The sequence below is a fragment of the Oryx dammah genome, unplaced genomic scaffold, assembly GCF_014754425.2.
Source record: "Oryx dammah isolate SB20612 unplaced genomic scaffold, SCBI_Odam_1.1 HiC_scaffold_25, whole genome shotgun sequence".
In the NCBI taxonomy this organism is placed as follows: domain Eukaryota; kingdom Metazoa; phylum Chordata; class Mammalia; order Artiodactyla; family Bovidae; genus Oryx; species Oryx dammah.
In genome coordinates, this window is record NW_024070209.1 from 96,907,580 (window position 1) to 96,930,516 (window position 22,937).

General features: G+C 43.7%; 1 protein-coding gene and 1 non-coding gene across 3 annotated transcripts in view; one reads left to right on the forward strand and one right to left on the reverse strand.

Annotated features, from left to right (window-relative positions):
• Positions 1 to 22,937, forward strand: part of GARNL3 (GTPase activating Rap/RanGAP domain like 3) — a 144,517-nt gene that overhangs the window by 52,687 nt on the left and 68,893 nt on the right. For both annotated transcript variants that reach the window (XM_040225155.1, XM_040225156.1), the window contains exons 3-5: positions 3,467 to 3,541; positions 17,320 to 17,419; positions 19,073 to 19,191. In XM_040225155.1, coding sequence (XP_040081089.1) covers positions 3,467 to 3,541; positions 17,320 to 17,419; positions 19,073 to 19,191 — 294 coding nt within the window. The remainder of the gene's footprint in view (positions 1 to 3,466; positions 3,542 to 17,319; positions 17,420 to 19,072; positions 19,192 to 22,937) is intronic.
• Positions 12,491 to 12,563, reverse strand: TRNAG-UCC. Its single transcript has one exon. It is a non-coding gene; the product is annotated as a tRNA-Gly (tRNA).

Consider the following 22,937-nt stretch of genomic DNA (forward strand, 5'->3'; position numbering starts at 1 on the left):
TCTCTTCTCTTGGCAGGGCTTCCCTTGTGGCTCAGCTGGTAAAAAAATCCGCCCACAATGCAGGAGACCTGGGTTCGAGAAGATCCCCGGGAGAAGGGAAAGGCTACCCACTCCAGTATTCTGCCCTGGAGAAGTCCATGGACTGTATAGTCCATGGGGTTGCAAAGAGTCGGACATGACTGAGCGACTTTCACTTTCTCTTGCCAAATCCAGATGTGACCTCAGAATGTACAGAAAGCTGTTAAGCTCACTTACTGTTTATTACAGCAAAAGATTAAAATCAGCCAAGGAAACAAACATATGGGACAGAGCCTGGAGAGTTCTAAATGCAGGTCTTCCAGCTGTCCTCTCCCATGGTGTCATGGTCAGCATCACCGCCTCCTGGCAACCATGTGTGATGTACACGTGGAATAGTGACAGCCAGGGAAGCCCATCTCAGTCTTGGTATCCAGAGGTAGATCTGACACCGAGAGACCCAAAGCCCCCACCATACTCTCCCATGTAGCTCAGTAGTCGCCAGGGAAACAGACACTCATGTAGGACATTCCCAGGGCTTAGAGATCACCTCCCAGGAGCCAAGAATAAAGGTCAGAACAAAGGTGCCGTTCTCTTTAAAAAAAAAAAAAGTATTTATTTATCTGGCTATGTTGGGCCTTAGCCACAGCACATGGGATCTTCATTGCAGCATGCGGAATCTGTCGTTGTGGCACATGGGCTTCTCTGTCTAGTTTTGACCCTTGGATTCCTGGGTGTGCAGATCTGTAGTTTGCAGCACCTGGGCTTAGTTGCACCGCAGCATGTGGGATCTTAGTTCCCCAAGCAGGGATCAGACCCGAGTCTTCTGCATTGGAAGGTGGATTCTTAACCACTGGACCACCAGGGAAATCCCCAGACCTCTCTCTGGGCAAATTAAATTCTTTACTACAAAGCCTCTATTGCCCATTTTCAATTTATCAACAGTGTAATGATCAGATGACATCAAAGCCAAACATATACATAAATCTTCTTCATGTTTGTTTTTAAAGTTATTTTGCAGGATATAGGTTAGGTATAAAAACTGTACCTTATTATGGACATTCCATGGAGGATGGTTAAGTAGGGTAGAGGTCAGGGGAGAACAGACTTCTGGAATCTGACTGCCTGTGTTCACATTGCCTGCCTGCTGCTGCTGCTAAGTCACGTGAGTCGTGTCTGACTCTGTGCAACCCCAGAAATGGCAGCCCACCAGGCTCCCCCGTCCCTGGGATTCTCCAGGCAAGAATACTGGAGTGGGTTGCCATTTCCATCTCCAATGCATGAAAGTGAAAAGCAAAAGAGAAGTCGTTCAGTCGTGTCCAACTCCTAGCGACCCCATGGACTGCAGCCCACCAGGCTCCTCTGTCCATGGGATTTGCCAGGCAAGAGTACTGGAGTTACCACAGACTAAATGTAATCTTGCCTAGTTATTTTAACCTTCCTGTGCCTCAGCTTCCTCACTCACAAATGAGAATAATGACAGAATCTACTTTGTATTGTTTTATGAGACTCAAATATTAAGGCGAGAGGAATATATGGTACATAGAAGCTCTCAGTAAATAGTATATTCTATTATTTTTGTATTTATCATGGGAAAAGTTTATCAGTCATTTTCAAACAGGTTTCCTTGAAAATAAATTAAATTTTTCCACATATTTTCACATCTTCATGTCTCTTAAATACAAGATAGAACATGAGATAATCATTCTTAAGAAACCTTGTATCTTTTCACTGAGTGAGTCTTGCATTAGAGTGGTGAGAAGTGCCCCTCTGGGCAAGCATGTTCTAATGGGTCTGGGATATGGAAATCATTGGCAGATCTTTGTTGCAAATTTGTGGGCAGATTTTAAAAGTTGAAAAAAAGACATGTCATTTCTCCCAAGTTGCTACTGAGAAATTCAGACAATTTAGGAGAAAGTAAGTTAAATCTTGAGTCAGTGATTTGTGGACTGATGCCCAAGGCCTGATTTCCTCTTAACTCCTGGGCTTCCCCCATGACTCAGTGGTAAAGAATCTGCCTGCAATGCAGGAGACACAGGAGATGCAGGTTCTAGCCTTGATTGGGGAAAATCCCCTGGAGGAGGGCATGGCAACCCACTCCAGTATCCTTGCCTGGAGAAAACCCCATGGACCGAGGAGTCTGATGGGATACAGTCCACGGGGTCACGGAGAGTAGGACAGGACTGAAGCAGCTGAACACAAGCACGTCTCTTTCTGGCTTCGAGCTCCTTGAATAAAGACTAATAGCTAGAATCACGTTCAGTTCAGTGCAGTCGCTCAGTTGTGTCCGCCTCTTTGTGACCCCATGAATTGCAGCACACCATGCCTCCCTGTCCATCACCATCTCCCGGAGTTCACTCAGACCCACATCCATCGAGTCCGTGATGCCATCCAGCCATCTCATCCTCGGTCGTCCCCTTCTCCTCCTGCCCCCAATCCCTCCCAGCCTCAGAGTCTTTTCCAATGAGTCAACTCTACACATGAGGTGGCCAAAGTACTGGAGCTTCAGCTTTAGCATCAGTCCTTCCAAAGAAATCTCAGGGTTGATCTCCTTCAGAATGGACTGGTTGGATCTCCTTGCAGTCCAAGGGACCCTCAAGAGTCTTCTCCAACACCACAGTTCAAAAGCATCAATTCTTCGGCGCTCAGCCTTCTTCACAGTCCAACTCTCACATCCATACATGACCACAGGAAAAACCATAGCCTTGACTAGATGGACCTTAGTCAGCAAAGTAATGTCTCTGCTTTTGAATATACTGTCTAGGTTGGTCATCACTTTTCTTCCAAGGAGTAAGTGTCTTTTAATTTCATGGCTGCAGTCACCATCTGTGGTGATGGTGAAGTCTGACACTGTTTCTACTGTTTCCCCATCTATTTCCCATGAAGTGATGGGACCAGATGCCATAATCTTCATTTTCTGAATCACGTTGCTGGAGCTAAAATACAGTCTGCCTGACTTGGAATGGGCTAATTGGCCTTTTGGAAACTGTTTGAAACTGAATGAAGCACAAGAGCTGTCTGTGATGTTAGTAGAGCCTTGAGTTTCTGCCAGCCATTAATTGTTTTTTAGGCTTTCCTGTGAAGGCAGATGAACTTGAGACTTGGCTTTCGGTTTTGCCATCTGTGAGCTGCACTTGTCCGCCTATGACGCTTATTAAGGTTGATTTTCAGGGAGCGTCCTTTCAAAGCTTTTCCACGTTGGAATATGTTCAAATTTAGATTTGATGCTCTTACTGTCCACTCTCGTGGGCTAGGTGTTCCTCACTCTTCACCTTCCTAAAGACTATGGGGCCACCTGTGTGAGAACGTGACTGACAGCTTCCAAGAGACCGTCAGTTTCCAGATTGGGCCCTCCAGCTCTCGCTGGATCTGACTTACTTCTAGGCAGATGCAGACAGATGGAAGGGGTGTTGCAAACAGCTTCCTAACTGAGTCCTCTTTTGTTCCCCAGCTTATTTCCAGTGATGCCGATGGAGCCATCCAAAGGGCCGGAAGGTTTCGAGTGGAAAACGGCTCTTCAGATGAGGTAAGGAGGCCTGTACATCACTGAGCACCTGATCATGGCACCTGAGATACGGCTGTGAGCAGCCTGTGATCCTCATTTCCACAGAAGACCTGCCTGAGGGGAGCCCGGGAAGGGTCAGTAGGGCTCTCCAGAGCTTTGCTGGAAGGGAAAGTACCATTGTTCTTTATATGGAAGGTGCTATTAATAGGATGAGGGTACCCTTTGAAAGATCTGTAATAAAGCCAGGGAGACACAGGAAGATGGTCTGCCAGAATGGGGCCAAAGACAAATTCACATAATCCTTTGTGAATGGTCCCCAGAACCCCAGCTCTTCCCCTTTCCTGGACTGGCCAGCTTGGCACTGCCCCGTGAACAAAGTCAAGGTCCAGGAGAGAGGCAAAAATGACTGTGATTACAAAATGTCATCTTTATTCAGAGGATAGCAGGAAAGGAGACCCTCCCTGTCTGCCACTGCCTGGACCCTAGCCCTCTTCCTGGGCTCTGCTGGTCATCCATGCCATAGGCCACACGGCCTTGCCTCACTGGCCTTTCTCTGTTAAAACTTCCATCGCCAAACTCCCCTGGTGGTCCAATAAAGAATCCACCTGCCAATGCTAGAGACCCGGGTTCCATCCCTGGCCTGGGAAGATCCCACATGCCTAGGAGCAACTAAGTCCATGTGCCACAACTACTTGAGACCACCCATGCTCTGCCACAAGAGAACCACTTCAATGAGAAGCCTGTGCAGAGCCATGAAGAATGGCCCCTGCTTGCCGCAGCTAGAAAAAGCCTGCGTTCAGCAACAAAGACCCAACACAGCCATAAATAAATAAATCTTCCACTGTCTGCTCTGTCCCTAAGTGCCTACCCCCAGAACTGCAGAGTGCTAAGCCCCCCAGCTTTTTCTTCTTTGCTGCCTTTCTGAGAGGTAGCCCACTTCAGTGCTTCAGCAGCCCCAGCTTTGGCATCAGGCAGGCCTGGGTTCACATGCCAGCTCCCCCATCTCCTAGTTGTGTGACCCTAGGCAAGTAACCAGCCTTTTTAAGCCCAGATTCTTCATCTGGGGGAAGGAAACAGTCTTGGGATTGTTGAGAGGATTCAGCGAGCTGAGCTTGTAAAGCCATTAGCACTCTGCCCAAGAGTTCAGTGAGTGAGAGCTGTAGTAGTAATCATGGTTGTTGTTGATCCCGTAAATAGTGCTGGGTGGCCAGCCTTGCCCTCCTGACTGCCTCCTTAATCATATTCTTGGTGATGGGCTATGAATTTAACTTGAAAGTCACAGCATTCAGGAAGTTGTTGCTCATCTTCACTTTTGCCTTATCTTAGCAAAGCCCTTCACCCAGATGTGTACCTTGCCTTTGCTGGGAGGCAGAAGGGGTAGTCCCCACTTGGACTGAACCCCCAAGTAGCTGCCCACATACTTCTTGTCCAGAATGATGTCAGTTGACCTGCAGAGAAGAAAGAACTCCCAGGGAAATTTGCTTCTGAAGCTTGGAAACAGCCATTGCCTGGTGGTCTTGCTCGTGAGACAAGATAGTCCTATCCTCACCGAGTCAAGCCACCAAGGGTGTCCCAGGAGCTAAGTCGGGAGAAGAAGCATCAAGTACTCTTTGTTCAGTGCTCAGAAATCTAGCGGCCACCACACCGAGTATCTACTTGGAGAATTTAAGTCCCAGAAACCCCACAGCACATCTTTCTGCTTCCAACATTTTACGGAACTTCAGCCCAGCCTGAAATGAACAAACTGCACTGGCTTGCCTCATCAGACATAAACACATCTTTGGCCTCTGCCAAGACCAGTGTCTAGAGGAAATCCATACCTCCCCAGAAAGACCTAAATGGAGCCTTCCTGTGGTCCTAAGATCGCCACATACTTTGGTTATCAAACACTCCTCACCTGGCCCTGTCTCTTGGCCATGCCTCACACTAGAGGACAAGGTCAGGGACTGGAACTCACCTATGGTGGATCATGGGCAGCAGTAGTTCTAGAGTCAGGCTGCTTGGGTTCAAATCCTGCCCCACAATTCACCAGTAGTACAGCCTTGGGTGTTTCACTTAACATCCTTGAAACCGTTTGGTGGAGTTACTGATTTAATAAATCCTTGTCGTCTGTTGTGTTTAAAACACAGTCCTGTCTCAGATTGCTTCTGTGGGAAGTACGATACCAAGGCTCAGCTATCGTCTTACGTTTTGTTTCCACCAAAGCCATGAGCATGAGTGCTCTGTTGGAGCCCCTTGGCTGGTTTTATATGGCCACAGGCCAGCCTTCCTGTAATTTGCAGCTCCATCCTGTATCACCTGGGTGGTTTAAAAAGTCTCAAGCTGGTCTTCAGTTAAAAGCGCTGGACAGTGCTAGCACCCTGCCTGATAAAATATCATGGAGGAACCTGAGACTCAGAGGGAAACAAACCTGTAGGCTCTGAGTTTGTTAAAGCAGTTAGTGCTTTAACGGGCTCAGTACAGCTGTCTGAAGTTTTTCAATCTGGTGAACAAATTACAAGCAATTTCACTATTGAGTCATTTTCCTCTTATTATTACAATTTAATAGTTCTCGATACAGTATGGATACTAGGCCTTTATCAGATATATGATTTGCCAAAATTTCCTCTCATTCTGTAGGTTGTCTTTTCACTCTCTTGATTGTATCCTTTGAAACATAAAAGTGTCTTAATTTGATAACATCTAGTTCATCTATTTTTTGTATTGTTGCTTGTGCTTTTCGTGTGGTATCTAAGAAACCATTGCTTATTCTAAGGTTTTTTTGGTCACTTTTTATAGTTTGCTCTTCCCTTCAGTTAATGTCAAATTTGTTTTTTATTTCTTTAAACATAGTATAATGGTTTTATTATCTATGGCTGATAATTCCCATATGAGGTTTTTGGTGACCCTCTGTCTGTTAGATTTTTCTCCTGGCATATGCTCATGGTGTACTATTTCTCTTTGTGCTTGGCTGCCTGATTGTGTGCTGTTTGTTGTTCTTGAAGATGACTTTTTAGGAATAATGGAAGGCGTAGGATGAGTTGCTCCTTGGTAGGGTGTGTGATACTGCAATTTAATAATAAGAAATACATCATTTGGTCCTTGAACTTCTTCCTGGCACAGAGCTCCTGAAACCCTTGGGATTTTCTAGTGAGGGTGATCATGACGTCTTTAGGAAAGCCCCTACATTTCCTAAGGATGGGGGCTGGTGACTAGAGGAACAAGCCACATGATTAGAGGGTTAGAACTTTCAGTTCAACCCCAACCTTCTAGGAGGGGAGAGGGGCTAGAGATTGAGCTGAATCACCAATGACTAATAATTTAATCACTTGTGCCTATGTGACGCAGCCTCCATAAAACCCCAAAAGGACAGGGTTTGGAGAGCTTGTGGATGCATGAACACATGGAGATTCCAGAAGAGGTGCATGCTCAGAGAGCATGGATGCTCCACACCTGCCCCACATCCACATACCTTGTCCTATGCACCTCTTCCATCTGGTGGCTCCTGAGTTATATTCTTTTATAATAAACCAGCAATCTAGGTAGTAAAGTGTTTCTCTGAGGTCTGTGCTCTAGCAAATTAATCAAACCCAAGGGGAGAGTCATCAGAACCTTCAACCTACAGCCAGTTAATCCGAAGCACAGGTGACAACCGGGATCTGCAATTTGTATCTGAAGTTCCAGATAAGAAGCAGTCTTGTGGGACTGATCCCTCAACCTGCGGGATCCAACCCTATCTCTAGGCAGACAGTGTCAGAATTGAGTTGAATTACAACTGGTAAAGAATCTGCCTGCAGTGTGGGAGACTTGGGTTCAATCCCTGGGTTGAGAAGATCCCCTGGAGAAGGGAAAGGCTACCCACTCCAGTATTCTGGCCTGGAGAATTCCATGGACGTATGTATAGCCCATGGGTTTGCAAAGAGTCAGACATGACTGAGCAACTTTCACTTTCACAAAGAACCCAGGCCATGTGGGGAAAAACCACATATTAGAATTGCTCTCAGAATCAGAGGAAGGGTTTGGTTTTGCTTTTGCCAGACACCTTGAAACTAAATTCCCAGCTCGAGACTTTTAAGCCACCTAAGTAATACAGAATGAAGCTGTGGGTTTACACGAAGGCTGGCTTGTGGTCTCAGCACCCCAGAGACACTCCACTCATCACAGTGGCAGCCTTCCTTGAAGTCTTTGGGAAAGAGGTGGTCCTTTCTGGTTCACTCTTTTTTAAAAAATGATTCTTTTTTAAAAATATGTATTTGTTTATTTGGCTGCATCCCCTAAGACTTGCTCTCCACTGCTGTCGACTCCATCACAGACTCTTGGCAGATCAGCACAGTCCGTGGACTGTACCTTCCTGCTCCAGAGTTCATCTAAGCCCATACCCAACCAAAGTCATGAATCCCTGCGACAGCTTTGTGAAAAGTCAACTCATCTGTCCCTGCCTGAATATATACTATCTCCAGGAATGGAAACTTGATCTCTCCTTGATAGGTTTTTGTTCTCTTTGGATACCAACCAGTTCCGACACCAACTGAGTCGAGTCTCCTACAGCTCAGTTCAATTCTAACCCTGACAACCCAGAGCTAGCATCAGACTTCATGGGTTTCAGGCTCAGTTCCACCATCTGCCCTCACTTCAGACACCAGTGTCAAGTATTAGGTACCCACACATCCGTCTGACTTGGCTACTAAGTCAGAGGTTCCCATAACACCCCTCCTCATGTTCAGTAATTCACTGAAGTGACTCTCAGAACTCAGGAAAGCACTTTACTTACCATGCCCATTCATTAGAAAGGATACATCTTGGGAACAGCCAAACGGGAAAGATTCAGAGGGCAGGGGATGGGGGTTAGGGCATAGAGCTCCTATCCCTCTTTGGGTCCACCATCGTCCCCGCGCCTTGATGTCACACCAGCCCAGAAACTCACTTAGGTGGGGTTGATTAAATCATTGGCCATTGTTAATTAATTCGATTTCCAGCCCCTCTCCCCTCCCCAAAGGTTGTGGCTCAGACGGTAAAGCGTCTGTCTACAATGCGGGAGACCTGGGTTCAAGCCCTGGGTTGGGAAGATCCCCTGGAGAAGGAAATGGCAATCCACTCCAGTACTGTTGCCTGGAAAATCCCATAGACAGAGGAGCCTGGTACGCTACAGTTTATGGGGTCGCAGAGTTGGACACGACTGAGCGACTTCACTTCACTTCACTTCCAGCCCCTCTCCCGTCCCCAAAGGTTGCAGGGTAGGGCTGGAAGTTCCAAGCTTCTGATCAAGCTTGGTCTTTCGAGCCGCCGGCCCCTCCGCTGCTGGGGGCCCACCAAGAGTTGCCTCATCTGGACAAAAGATGCCCCTGCCACGTTTATTATTCAGGAAGTTCCAAGGGCTTTGGGAGTTCTGTGCCAGGAACCAAAGACCAAATATATATTTCCCATCGCACCACAACTCTAAATTCATTCCGCTTTTCGGCATCTCTCATTGCTAGAAAGTTCTTTCTATTGAACAGCGTCCATCCATCTATATTTTCCACTCAGAGTTTCTATTTATGGTTTCTGGAGCCTGTAGTGTAAGGCTGAGCCTTCTTCCACATGACAGGCTTTCCAGCATTCCAGGGCGTCCGCTGTTTTCTCCTAAGAGGTGGGTTCAGTTCCACTTATCATCACCCTTGCCACTGCTCCTTGACGCATGTGAGGAGCGTGTTAATAGATCTTTTAGGTGGAAGTGCTCAGGAATGAACAGCTAGCTCCGGGCTCGCCCCACACCGCCACAGAGGCCGACTCCTCCTCTTCCTTGCTATGCACACGCTCCTCTTCTCATGAAGCCTGAGGACCCATGAGACACCTACACTATACTAACCCCACCCCCACCCCTACCCCAGTCTTCCCCATGTGTGCTGTTATTTCGCTGTGAGGCAACTTCATGGTGCAGTGGAGACATACTGGAGTCAAACAAACCTGGGTTCAGACCTCAGCTCCACCACTTACCAGATAAGGATTCAAGGTTGCTGAGCCTCCATCTACTGGATAAAAAAAAAGAGAGAGAGAATTGCTACTTTAGAGCACCTGGCCTTCTCCACCACGTACTTGTGCAATTTGTGTTTGTACCTAAGTGTAGGATTTTACAGTTGTCCAGGCTGAATTTAATCTTATTCATGTGTCCCATAATTGCTAATTGTCAATTTTTTTTTTGACATCTTGATCTGTCATCTGTTAGCCAATAGGCTAACCTCCCTGAGAATCTTGTATTACCTTCAGATGTGCTTATCCTGCCATCTGCGTACTCATTCAGGTTATTAATTAAAATGAATTTGACCCTCAGGTAGATCACTGGAGACCTCCCTTACAGCTCACTTGTGTGTAGCAATTAGTATATGATGAATCAGGGGGACAGCCTTTCAGCCTCTTATAGATATCTTCCTTAGCATGGGAATGGTTCTCCTACACACTGCTGTTGTTTTAGTCACTAAGTCGTGTCAGACTCTTTGGGGACCCTGTGGACTGTAGCCTACCAGGCTCCTCTGTCCATGGGATTACATACTGTTGGGGGACATGTAAATGAGTACAATCCTTTGGGAAGGCAATTAGTAATTATTAAAGATACATATACTGAAACTTCCCTGGTGGTCCAGTGATTAAAACTCTGCACTGCTAATGCAGTGGGTGTGAATTGGATCCCTGGTTGGCAAACTGGGATCCCACATGCCACACAGCATGGCCAAAATATAAAAGAAAAGAAAAAGAAAAAATTCATATGCCATTTGGTCAGCAGTTCTACTGCTAGGATATGCGTTGAAGCACTGTTTTAAAATAGGAAAGAAATAATCAGGAAACAACCTCAGTTTCCATCAGTAGAGGAATGATTTTGAAAATCATGATACAATAAAATCATAAAAAAAAAAAGTTCCTGAAATTTTAATGTCAATGTCTAAGATTTACATGGTAGGTGCTAAAGAAAGAAGCAAGCTCATGTAAAATGGAATTACTGTCAGAAATAGTATACTAAAATAAAAATATATCATTAAAATAAAAAAAAGAAAAAAGAAAATCATGATACATTTATACAATGGAATGCTTAGTAGCTGTTAGAATGAGGTAGCGGTAAATGTAATACCGTAGGAAAATGTTTACTATACAGCGCTAGACTTAAAGGCAAACTCCAGAATGGTTTGTTTGATATCATCCCTTTTCCTTAAAAACAAACAAAAAAGGTAAACATGCTTGCCAATATGCAAGAAAATCTCCAAAGGGACACCTTAGAATTTAATAGTAATTGCTTCTGGAGTGGAAATGGGAAGTCAGGGAAGAAGTTAGAGGACCTTAACTTTCTACTGTAGGCCCTTTTATGTTTACATAGGTTTTACATCTATACTCAACTGAAGTGTTTAATTTTTTAAAAAAGCTATGTTGTTGTTAAAAAGAACAAGGTAGATCTGTATGTACTGACAGGAATCTAAGATTTTTTCTTAGTGAAAAAAGTTTCAGTGTAGTGTCTATAATACTGCCCCATTTATGAAAGCAGATTATGTGTGTCTATGTACATATGTATGTATGTGAATGTGTGCGCATATGTATAAACACATTTTTGTAAATGCATAAAAGGACCTGAGACTATCCAAACCAATCTGATGCCACGGTTATTATAGGGAAAGAAAGTAGATTAGGACATGGGGGTTGGGAGAAAGAAAGGATTTTAATTTCATGTGATTTCACTTTCTTCAACCAGCTTATATTTATATTTGCAAGTTGACATTTTTTAATTTATTATTTTAAAGATCCATCTTTCTATTGCCAGTGTTCTTTTGCAATTTAGCCTAGAAAGTGAGGGAAAGTCAGTTTTAAAACATTCGCTCATTAATTAAACTCACTCTAGAAAGCACTCTGAAAAATGGCGGGCATCATATGAAACTATGGCTCTCATTTGTAGTCGGAGTGCTTGTGTAATGTGGACTCCCTGCTTAAAGTCAAATATTAGAGAGCATTCAGATAAAATGGGGGTATTACACATGGATTTTGATTAAGTTCTCCTCACAGTATCTTGGCCATATACAGTCATCGTCCTTCACGTCCCACAAGTATATGTGGTTAGACAAAACAAAACAAGGAACACAAAAAGGAGCTTTTGTGGGCTTTGGAATCTAACGCAGAAATGATTCAGTCTCAAGACTCATTCAACCCTGTGGACGTGTTCAGGCAAGTCTGCAGTACAGAAGAATTTGAGTTAATTACTCCACAATACCTTCTAGCAAATGATTATCTAAAAAGGGATACAATTAGTATGGGTATTTGCAATGTTAAAGTTTGGCTGTCTGATAAATGTATTCATCGGAATATTTCCTCCTAACTTTCTTTTTGATTGATATCAAGTAAATAATGTTTCATTGTCACCTTGAAGTGCTGTAGGAGTTTCTATATCTTTGAAATCTTCTCTAAAATTTAGGCCATACTTAAAATAGTTAAAATTTATTGTAAAACTAAAACAACAGTTGGGTACTACTATACCATTCCAGGGCGGTAATGGCAAAGAATTTGCCTGCCAGTGCAGGAGACATAAGAGACGTGGGTTTGATCCCTGGGTTGGGAACATCCCCTGGAGGAAGGCATGGCAACCCGCTTCAGTATTCTTGCCTGGGGAATCCATGGACAAAGGAGCCTGGCAGGCTACAGTTCATAGAGTCACAAAGAGTCGACATGACTGAAGCGACGTAGCAGGCACGCATGCACACCCACTCTAAAACCACTAAAATTTAAAGCACTGAACTGCTCAGAGTTGATCAGAGAATGTGGAACAATTGGAACTCTTCTATTTATTGCTAATTGTGTAAATTGGTGCCTTCCTCTTGGAGACTGTTGATAATATCTACTCAAACTGAATGTCTGTATCCTCTGGGTCCCAGGATGTACACCCAACAGAAAAGAGAGTTCACTGTGGCTTTATTCTTTTCTGTGTGTGAGTTTTATTTATTTTTTAATTTGGCTACACCATGTGGCATGCAGGATCTTTAGTTCCCTGACCAGGGATCAAACCTGTGGCCCCTGCATTGGAAGCACAGAGTCCTAACCACTAGACCACCAGGGAAGTCCCTATCATGGCTTTATTAATTACCAAAAACTGGAAACCATTCATATGTCCATCAACTGGAAAGTGAATACCTGAGTTTTGGAGCTCATACGTGGACTGCTGTGTAGCAGTGAGGCAAGAATGAGCTACTGCTTCTCAGATAAAGTGAATGTCACACACATAAGGTCTAAGAACAAAGGACCTGACTCAAATGAATACAGAGGATATGATTTCGTTTCCATGAAGTTCAAGAGTAAGTAAAACTAATCTATGGTGATAAAAGTCACAATAGTGCTTACCTTTCAGAGTGTGATTGAGTGTTAACTGGGAAAATGCATGAAGGAACCTTCTGGGATACTGAAAAGCTTCTCTGTCTTGATCAGGTAGTTACAAAAGGTATATGTGCATGCGTGCTCATTTGCTTCTGTCCTGTCCAACTCTTTGAGACCCCGTGTACTGTAGCCCACCAGACTCCCCTGTCCATGAGATTTTCCAGGCAAGAATACTGGAGTGGGTTGCCATGCCCTCCTCCAGGAGATCTTCCTGACCCAGAAGTTAGATCCACATCTCTTGCATCTCCTGCATTGGCAGGCAGTTTCTTTACCACTAATGCCAACTTTGAAGCCCACAAGGATATATATATATATATATACACACACACATATATAGACTGCTGCTGCTAAGTCGCTTCAGTCGTGTCCGACTCTGTGTGACCCCATAGACGGCAGCCCACCAGGCTCCCTCGTCCCTGGGATTCTCCAGGCAAGAACACTGGAGTGGGTTGCCATTTCCTTCTCCAGTGCATGAAAGTGAAAAGTGAAAGTGAAGTCGCTCAGTCATGTCTGACCCTCAGCGACCCCATGGACTGCAGCCTTCCAGGCTCCTCCATCCATGGGATTTTCCAGGCAAGAGTACTGGAGTGGGGTGCCATTGCCTTCTCCAATATATATATATATTTGAAAATCATTTCACTCTACACTAAAGAGTTGTGCACTTTCCTGTCTATTGCTGCTGCTTATCAGGAATTGGAACTGGTTTTCAGAGTCTTTTCTCTGGGATCCTGAGCAGAGGGATTTTTTTGTTTTCTGCTTAGCCTCCATTTCTTTTGTCAGTTCCTGCATGTTTTCTTGTCTTTACACCTCATCGTATGTGCTTTTAACAAGGGACAGGAAGTGTCTTGCTCTGTGAGACTCACAACTTTTTGGGTGTTGAGTTTTTCCCCAGTTTAGTTTAGTATTCTGTGAAGATGAAAGTTAAATAGGTATCTTTTTGATCACTAAAAAAAGAACTCATGATTGACAGTTTGTACTCAATAGAGGTTTGGGGTGTGACACCAGCCAGAGTCCCATCTCTCACTCCCAGGAGCACGCTGCCTCTTGCCTCACCTGTATTAGTCCACTCCGCTGGTGCCAACACTCAGAGCACTAGGAGGCAAGTCTGCAGATTCAGGGCTGCAGAAGGTCTAGAGTCGGAGGACATTTTCTACGCCTTTGAACCCCCTTCTCAGAATAATATTTTTTTATGCTTGAAACAAGATACATGGAATTACAAAGGAAAACAGTTGTATTGAAATAGTTATCAAAATTACTTTTAAACCTAATTTACAATACTGTAATATACATGCTTTTCAATGAATACATTAACAAATTCAGCAGCAGATCTCATAACTGTTGTAATTTTGAGCAGGGAACGGCATAAACAGTATTTTGAGATATCTGCACTCACTGGGATGAGTTCTGAAAGTATCTGTGATTTTTTTTTTTTGGTGACATGGTTATCAAGCAGAAGGTTATCCTTCTACTTTTTTTTTTTGCATACGTTCATAATTGAATGAAATGCTGAATTTTAGTTGAAAGCTAGGGAAAAGAAAGATTTTTTTTCCCCAACCAAGTTCATGCTCCCTCTGGGTTCTGTTAGAACCCTTGGAATAGAGCACTGATTCTCAATGCCCATAAGAAATCACTGGGGATGCTGAAGAAGCTCTCTGAGCCATGCAAGTGTTGGAGGTTCCAGAGGCTTAAGTGTCCTGGTGACTGAAGAGTCTCCTCTCCAGGCTCTGCTGATGCTTTCTAGGATCCAGGGCCTTGGAACCATGACCCCATACACTGTGGGTCTGACGGTGTAAGGCCAGTTGCCTTAGCTGGACCCCACCAATGCCTGGTCAGATGGTGCCTGAGGCTGGCTGCTAGACTCCAGGTGATATCATAGCTGCATGCTACATGGTGGCACCGTGAAGAGAGCTGTGGACCAGGAGCACTGCCCATGGGTTAGGGTTATAAAACGAGTAACTGTTGACAATGAATCAGCCAGAGATTCTATGAGGAACAGAATCCAATTATATGCTCTTCTCGAATCACACCAGAAGGTCAAAACTGAGAGGCAACATTTTGGGCAGGTGATCAACATTACTGTCACCAATGAGAAACAGATGGACATCCTGAAATCTGATCCGCTGAGAAGGACAATCCTTGCTTATGTTGTATTCCAACCAAGCACGCATCACCTGAATCTAATCATAGAGAAACATCATACAAACCCCAAATGAGGAGTGCTTTATTAAAAAAAGAAAAAGAAACAGAAGAGGTATGTGTGTGCTGCCTTCTTCAGAGATGTCAGTGTCATCAGCGACAAAGGAAACCTGTGGGAAAGTTCCAGATTAAAGGAGTCTAAAGAGACATGACAATCAAATGAAAGTGCTTCAAGCAACATTGTTGAATCAGTTGACAAAACTGGCATACAGGTGATAGATTAAAGGATTATATCAAGGTTACATTTACAATTGTTGATAAAGCCGTATCGTGGATTATGTAAAAAGATATTCTTCTTCTTGGGAAATACACATTGAGGTATTTAAGAATAAAGGGCTATTATTTATGCAACTTAGTCTTAAATGATTCAGAAAAAGTATATGTGTGTGTGTAGAGGGAGAGAAAGTAGTGAACAAGTGGGTAATTGGGTAAAATGTTAGCAGTAGGTAAATCTGGTAAAGGGCAGACAGATGCTTTTTGCACTCTTCTTATTCTTGTAGTTTTAATGTAAGTTTAAAATTATTGCCAAATAGAAAGTTATATATATGGGTGTGGATGTGTGTGTGTGCTCAGTCATGCCTGATTTTTTGCAACCCCATGAAATATAGCCTATCAGGCTCCCCTGTCTATGGAATTTTCCAGGCAAGAATACTGGAGTAGGTTGCCATTTCCTACTCCAGGGGATATTTCCTACCCAGAGATCAAACCCACATCTCTTGTGTCTCCTACATTAGCAAGCATATTCTTTACCAACTGGCATACCTGGGTGTAAGAGATATATATATATGTGTGTGTGTGTGAAATTTTAGCCTACTTTTTACCCCTTGATAGATTAAAAAGGCAAAACATTAAATAAAGCATGCAGAAGATGATGTAATGGTTAAGATTTAAAAAAAGAAAAAATTCTGACATTGGATTTGATTTCTGTTTTAGCTCCACTGCTTATTATCTCTGCCACCATAGACAACATCCTTAGCCTCTCTAAGCCTCAATTTCCTTGTCTGAAAGTAGGAGGCTAAAACCAACTCTGTTTCATGAGTTGGTGGAGACACTATGGAGGTGATGTATGTAAAGTGTGTGGCCTAGGACCTGGCATGTAGAGCTCTTTTCCGTGAATATCAGTATTTCCAGAGCAGTGAGCAAGACAGAAAGCATCCTGACTTACATTATAAAGTAATGTAACCCTGAAGGCATGCCAGAAATACATACAGAAAAGAAACCTATAGATTCATCTAATAAATATGATACATAGCCATTTAAAAAAGTCTAGCAGTAACTATATCAGAAGAATACCTAGAAGGGTGTATTCCAGAAATCTAAGAATGATTCAGTATCAGAAGAGCCATTAGGGTAATTCATTACATTACTGTGATTTTCCCCGTTTAACCTATTTGCTCAATCATTGCCCCAAAAAAGCTTTCAGTAAAATTCAATATCCATTTCTCAGAAAAGACTCTTTATAAACTCGGAATTGAAGGGAACTTCTTTAGCATGATAAAGAAAGCACCACTGACCACAAATGTCTAGTAAATCTCTAGAGACATGTCAGAATGAGAAAAGAATCTGCCAGTAGTCTGGCACATGGTGCAACAGGGATGTCAGTGGAGTTTCAAACTGTACATTCAGTATGATTCCATTTTGGTAAGAAAATGTTGGGAAAAAATTAGAAGGAACTATATCAAGTCAATCATAATGATTATTTTTGGACAAATTATTCAGATTATTCATTGTTTATCCACATTTTCCATATCAGTTGAGTTACTTGTGATAATTTTTTTAAATTTTACAAAAAATATGAACACAGATAAGATGCCAAAATGTTTTCCAGGTGAAATATGCCTGTTACAGGGATAACAATCAGAAGGGCCTGCCTCTAGGGGGCACCAGCTTCCAGATATCCTGGAAGCTTCGTACCAGAAAGGAAAGAAACTTTCAATTCAAGTTATATTTAAGTTAGAAGTCGCCTAGCTCACTGGTTCACCTGGTGTTTTTTCCTCCACCCAGAGGACCTCCAGAAAATTTCTATGATGTGGATTTAGACTGGGTGTCTTTTCTAATAAGAACATGTGGTTACAGCCCTGTTTGTAAGCTTTTAACAGTGACTTTTCTGCTTCTTTGGCATCTGGTTCATTGCTACCTTGCTTACTAAGTCTCTTAATGACATAACTTTGTTCCATTACATCTGGTTCATTGCTACCTTGCTTACTTTCTAAGTCTCTTAATGACATAACTTTGTTCCATTACAGAACGCAACTGCTCTGCCAGGTACTTGGCGAAGGACAGACGTGCACTTAGAGAACCCAGAATACCACACCAGATGGTATTTCAAGTATTTTTTAGGACAAGGTAATTACGCCATTCCAGTGGTTGGGAAGAAAGGATATTCAGAATGAAAATTAGTGTCAGTGTAATTTCTGGTACCCTGTATATGTGAAACTTATTGGATTAGAGGATACTGAGGTTAGGGCACTTCATTTCAAGGTCCGTTGTAACCTCTATAGATTTGAAGATTCGATTCAGAGTCTCAGCCCTAGCAGATTTTCTCAGTTTTAAATTTGTTACTTATATTTTTAATTTTTTAATTTAAGTTTTTGCCAGTTGTTTTTGTCCCTGGGAAGTTACAGAGGATTAAGTAGTCTGAATAAGTGATTTGCAAGATGAGAAAAATTTGCAGGGCACAAGCAACTTCAGACTTAACAAGGCCTGTCCTCAGTTTGCAGTGGGTCTTGAACACTTGATTCAAAGTAATGAGGAGAGAAACGATTCCCTGAGCTCCAGGGCCAATACAGAACAGAGAGGCATTATGCTATAGGTTCTGGGGACCAGGGTTTATTTGTCACCTGCCATGTGCCAGGCACTGTGCTCTGGCAAAGGTAGTTATAATCCCTGCCCTCGGGACTACAGACTGGGTAGTATTATGGGTCCTGGGTCTGGTATTATCCATATAGGCCCTATACCAGTTACTCCCACTTCTCTGAGTCTTAATTTCCTTATCCTTAAAGCAAGGATGTTACTAGTATATATATGCCTAGGAGGTTTGAACAGAAGTGTTAATGAGGCACAGTAAGCCTGGTGCCTGGCACATACCAAGAACTCTGTCATGAATAGTGGTGTACATTTTGACATGAAGGACTCATGTGATCATACATGGAAAGATGAAAACAGGAGCATGCTTAGCAACAGATGGTAGTAAGAATGGAAGAGTAATCACTATGGCAGGATTAGAAATGAGTTGAAGAAATTGCTTATCAGGCTAACTCATTAATTTATTTTTATTGATTTGTTTGTAGAAGATGTGATACTTGAGCTATTTAATTGGACCTAAATGATATCTTTTTAAAAATCAGACACTGTATTATTCTAAGTTCATTTATTTGGCAAGACATATTTCTTTATAAAGAAAGAAATGGAGGGAAAGTTGCTATCTTCCCAATTACTTGAAAGCCTTTGCCTGGAGTGGTGAGAACTTCTGAGAAAAGTGGTGCCATCAGTTTGGGTGCCTTCGGTTGCCTCAGCTGGCTTAAATTTCAAGGGAGAAAAAAAAAAAAATTTCAAGGGAGAGAATAGAGACTAGGGGCAGGGCAGGCTCTGGGGTTGCTGGAGTCAGAGGCTCAGTGATGTTGTCTGTGCTGGCCCTCCTCAGAGCGACAAGATGGTTGCAGTACTTCCAGGCATCACTTCTAGACACCACCATCTCCAAGGGAAAAAGGAAGGCCATCTTCAGCAGTGAGGAAGCCTTTTCAGAAACCCCTTGACACACTTCTTCCCTTGTCTCACTGGCCAGAATCGGGTCACATGTTCATTCCTGAGCCCATCCCTGGCAGGGGGACCTGGAAAGCATGATTAGGATAGAGTCGCCAGGTTCTGTCCTGAGCTGGGCTGGAGATTACCATTCTCTGATCCTGTGGGAAGGGCTGGCTTCCACCTGCAGCGCCCACTGCTCCCAGCACCCAGAGAAGCCAGCTGCGTTTTCCCATTCTGAATCTGCCTCTTTTCCAGTCCATCAGAACTACATTGGAAACGATGCCGAGAAGAGCCCCTTCTTCCTGTCCGTGACCCTCTCTGACCAAAACAATCAGCGTGTCCCTCAATACCGTGCGATCCTTTGGAGGAAAACAGTGAGTGTCTGACCTGCCCCTGGAGTTTCAGCACCACTCCAGAGTTTAATCAGTGTCGTTGCTGGCTTTTTTCATACAAGGATTTTTGAGAGGCCCTATTGAGGATTATTCTCAGGAGAGACCTTGCTCTGAGTTTCACAGGAGAGACCTTCATGCTCTGAGTTGAACATCAGCTTTTCCTACGTAAGCCACTAAGCAGACATGTACCTCCCCCTCAGTCTCTGCCCTCTGGGAATACAGGGTTGTGTTAACCTTTGCTGTTACTGGTACTGAAAGTGATAAGCTGACTCACCTTCAACTAAAATAAATAAAATTTAGTGGAGTATAATACTGTTACACAGGCCGAGTCCCTGGGGGACCCCTGTTTCCACCAGCCAGTCTCAACCGCTGAATCAGCTGTGCTCCTAGGATTTCTTAGAGGCTTAGCTCCTTTCATCAGTATCACGAGGTAGAAAAGCAACCTGAGATTTAACAAATACCTGCTGCCCACAGTGGGCTCTGGACTGAGCTGAAAGCAGACCCTTTCAACTCAAGGACACAGGTCTTTCTTCAGCACAGGAAGTTTTTTTATGTTCATTAGTGTTGCTTCTTTTCCTGCTCTGATTTTTTTTTCTAGTAATTCTTATATTTGACCTCTGTCTTTCATCTTTTACCTTTTCTGCTTCTCTTGGTCTTTTTTTCTTTGCTTCTCAGAGAAATTTTTAGAGATAATATGGACCCTGGAAAGAGCAAAGCATTGGAGTTAAGCAAAGCAGGGTTTAAAAAAAAAAAAAACCTCAATAACAAGTTCATTTGGGTTGGATTTGAGAAGATTTCTCATGCCCTCTGAGCCTCCACTTTCTTCTTTGTAAAGTAGGGAAAGTTCTGGGTTGTAGCTGACAGAATGATGAGTACTAACAAGACTACATTAAGTGAGATCTTGAAAATTTACCCAGTGTCCCAAGTCATCAAATCTTAAACTGGTTAGATGCCTGAAGGTTAAAACATTTTATTCTTGGATTGGTGAGTACAGCATATAATTTTACAAGCAATAAAACAAACCACACTTAGAAAATGTTAGTTCTCTTATTTAGTATTCCCACTTGATGGGTACCTTTGTTGAAATCCAGTATTTAAATAATTGCAAGACTTAGAAAATGTTAGTTCTCTTATTTGGTATTCCCACTTGATGGGTACCTTTGTTGAAATCCAGTATTTAAATAATCACATGCTGATTTTTGTCTCAGCTACATAGGATATCAAAATTGCTATGTAGATCTTTTTAGAAAAGACATAACAGAAACTTAAAAGAACAGCAATTTTTATACACATATACATACTTTTGCACACATGCATACATATAGAGCAATAAAGTAGCAACTTCAAAAAGCCCAAAAAGAATTTCCAGTAACCACTACAGAGTAAACTGTGGCTAGGAACTTCTTGTGATGATTAAAAATAGTAATAGTAATAACAGTGAAATCTAACACTTACTGAGCACTTACTATATGCTAGCTAAGTCCTCCGAATACATAGGTGTTATTACAGTTTAGGGAGCTTAACCAACATGGCCAAGGCTACATGCCAGTAGGTGGCAGACCAGGCAGAACCCAGGGCTCATGCTGAGCTGTTATCACTGTGCCCAGTGAATCCTAGATGTCATTCTTTGACTCGTGCTGTCACTCTCCCTAGACTGTGAGCTCCATGAAAGGAGGGGACTTAACTGCTTTTTCCTCAGTATCCCTAGCAGCAAGCCCAGTGCCTGGTACATAGGAGGAGCTCAAAAAATATCTGTTGAACATGTTAATGAGATGATTAATGACTAACGAAGTTCAGCTTAACCAGTGTACTCTATTGCTGCTATTTATATAAACATCTATGTTTCAGAAAATTTTAAGCAGGTTTAAGGTAAAAATCTGATATAAAATAAAATTAGATCTTACTCATAAATTATTTCCTGCAGAGTTTTGGCCTTACCACTCCCCCCATGCCAGTGCAATTGGGGTCAGTTTCGCCGTCAGCATGGCTGCTCTTGAACCAAGTTTGAACGACAGTTTTAGAAGAAAATGCTGGGGAACATGTGTCAGTTTCCCCAAGAGCGTACATGATCATCTCTTCTCCTTAGCTCCCTACTGAGAAGTGAGGGTGCCTTCGTCCAAAGCCTCTTGTCTTCTGCAGAAAAAGGCTGTTTTCTGTCCTCCCCCACTTACTTATTTTATGCTTGCCTACTACAGTATTCCATTCTCTTCTGGCTTAACCGTTCTCCTTGGATGACTGTCTCTTCTGGACAAATAATCAGCCTTTCGGATTTCTGCCCACTAACGCTGTTCCTCTTGAAGGTGATATTTGGGTATGAGAAGAAAGGGTTTCTGAGACCTCACAGTGGCCGGAGGTCCACCCAGGACCCTCTGGGTTCTTTCTGGTTTCTGTTGTAGAGGAGCAACCTCTGAGATGTAACTAATCTCTTGACTTTTAGGGGGGGGTCATTGGAGAGCGCCTGTCCGTGAAGTCCTTGTCCTGGTCACTTGCTCCTTGTAGTGAAGTCACCAAATGCATGAACCCTCTGACCTGATCCCAGGTCTCTGCGGGTTGCTGCGCCTTCTGGAAGTGCTCCAGCCTCTCAGCCCGGAGCCAGAAGGGGAGGGGCCGGCCTTCATGTCCAATATCTAATCTTGTTGACCAGCCATGCCTGAAGCTACTGAGTTACTGCCCCTCAGGGTATTCAAACAGATTATACCTGAACATCCTCTGGAAGGCCATGTCTGGGAAGTGAGCACTAGTCCAGGTGCCTCCAGGCCTTACCTTGATGTCCTTACGGCCTCTCCACTCCACCCTCATCCAGGTCTGTCCCCAGGAGGCAGGCACCCAGGGCCCCAGGGCCTAACCCCTCGGCTTGCCTGTCTTCCTTCTTCCTTCCTTCCACCTCCCTTTCAGGAGCCAGGGGTCGTGCCACATTGCTGCTGCCTCAACCTGGAATAAGACTTTCTCAATCCCGTCTTCCCTCCGGAAGTAACTGTCCCTTCACCTTCTCGCCGGGAAGGTTGCCAGGTTCTGGGGAGGAAGAGTAGGGCACATGCAAGGGAAAGTTTTGCTTATTTTAATTTCCAAAGATAGTGTCTAGATTACCTTATAAGTTGTGTAAGCGCTTGAAGGAAATTAAGACAGAGAATGATATGGGAGGCTGCCAAAGCAAGCTCCTCCAGGGAGGTCTCTTGAGGATCTGATGTTCAAGAGACCCAGAGGATGCAAGGGAACTGGCCACGTAGAGATTTGGGGGAGGGGTGGGGGACAGTCAGAAGGAACAGGAGCCTTCTGGGACGACTCTTGGATGGTGAGAGAAGTCAGGGAGGTGGGATTGAGACCTGGGACCACCGTGGAATTAGATAGGATGGGCAGAAGGAGCATTCGACCCCCTCTGAGTAGTGCCAGCGCCCAAATCCAGAACTCTTCTCTCAGCCCTGAATCTTGCAGGGCTGGGTAGGTGTTCGCTGCCCACTGCAGAGCAGTGAGGAGGTGAACACTTCAAAGCAGGATGGCAGCATGGGGGTGAGTTACTGAGCCCGTGCTGGCCCAGGGCCAGTGCTGGAGGCTGTGGAGAATCCAAAGAGGCAGGTGACTCAGTGCTCCCTCCCTCTTCCCTTGAGCTCACATTCTCCAGTTAAACAGAAACACAGCTAAATGTATAAACCCTGCTTGAAACTGTCTCACGCATCTCTGGATGTGTTCCTTCCAAACGCAAAGGAAAAAAATGATTCACCCTTGTAAAA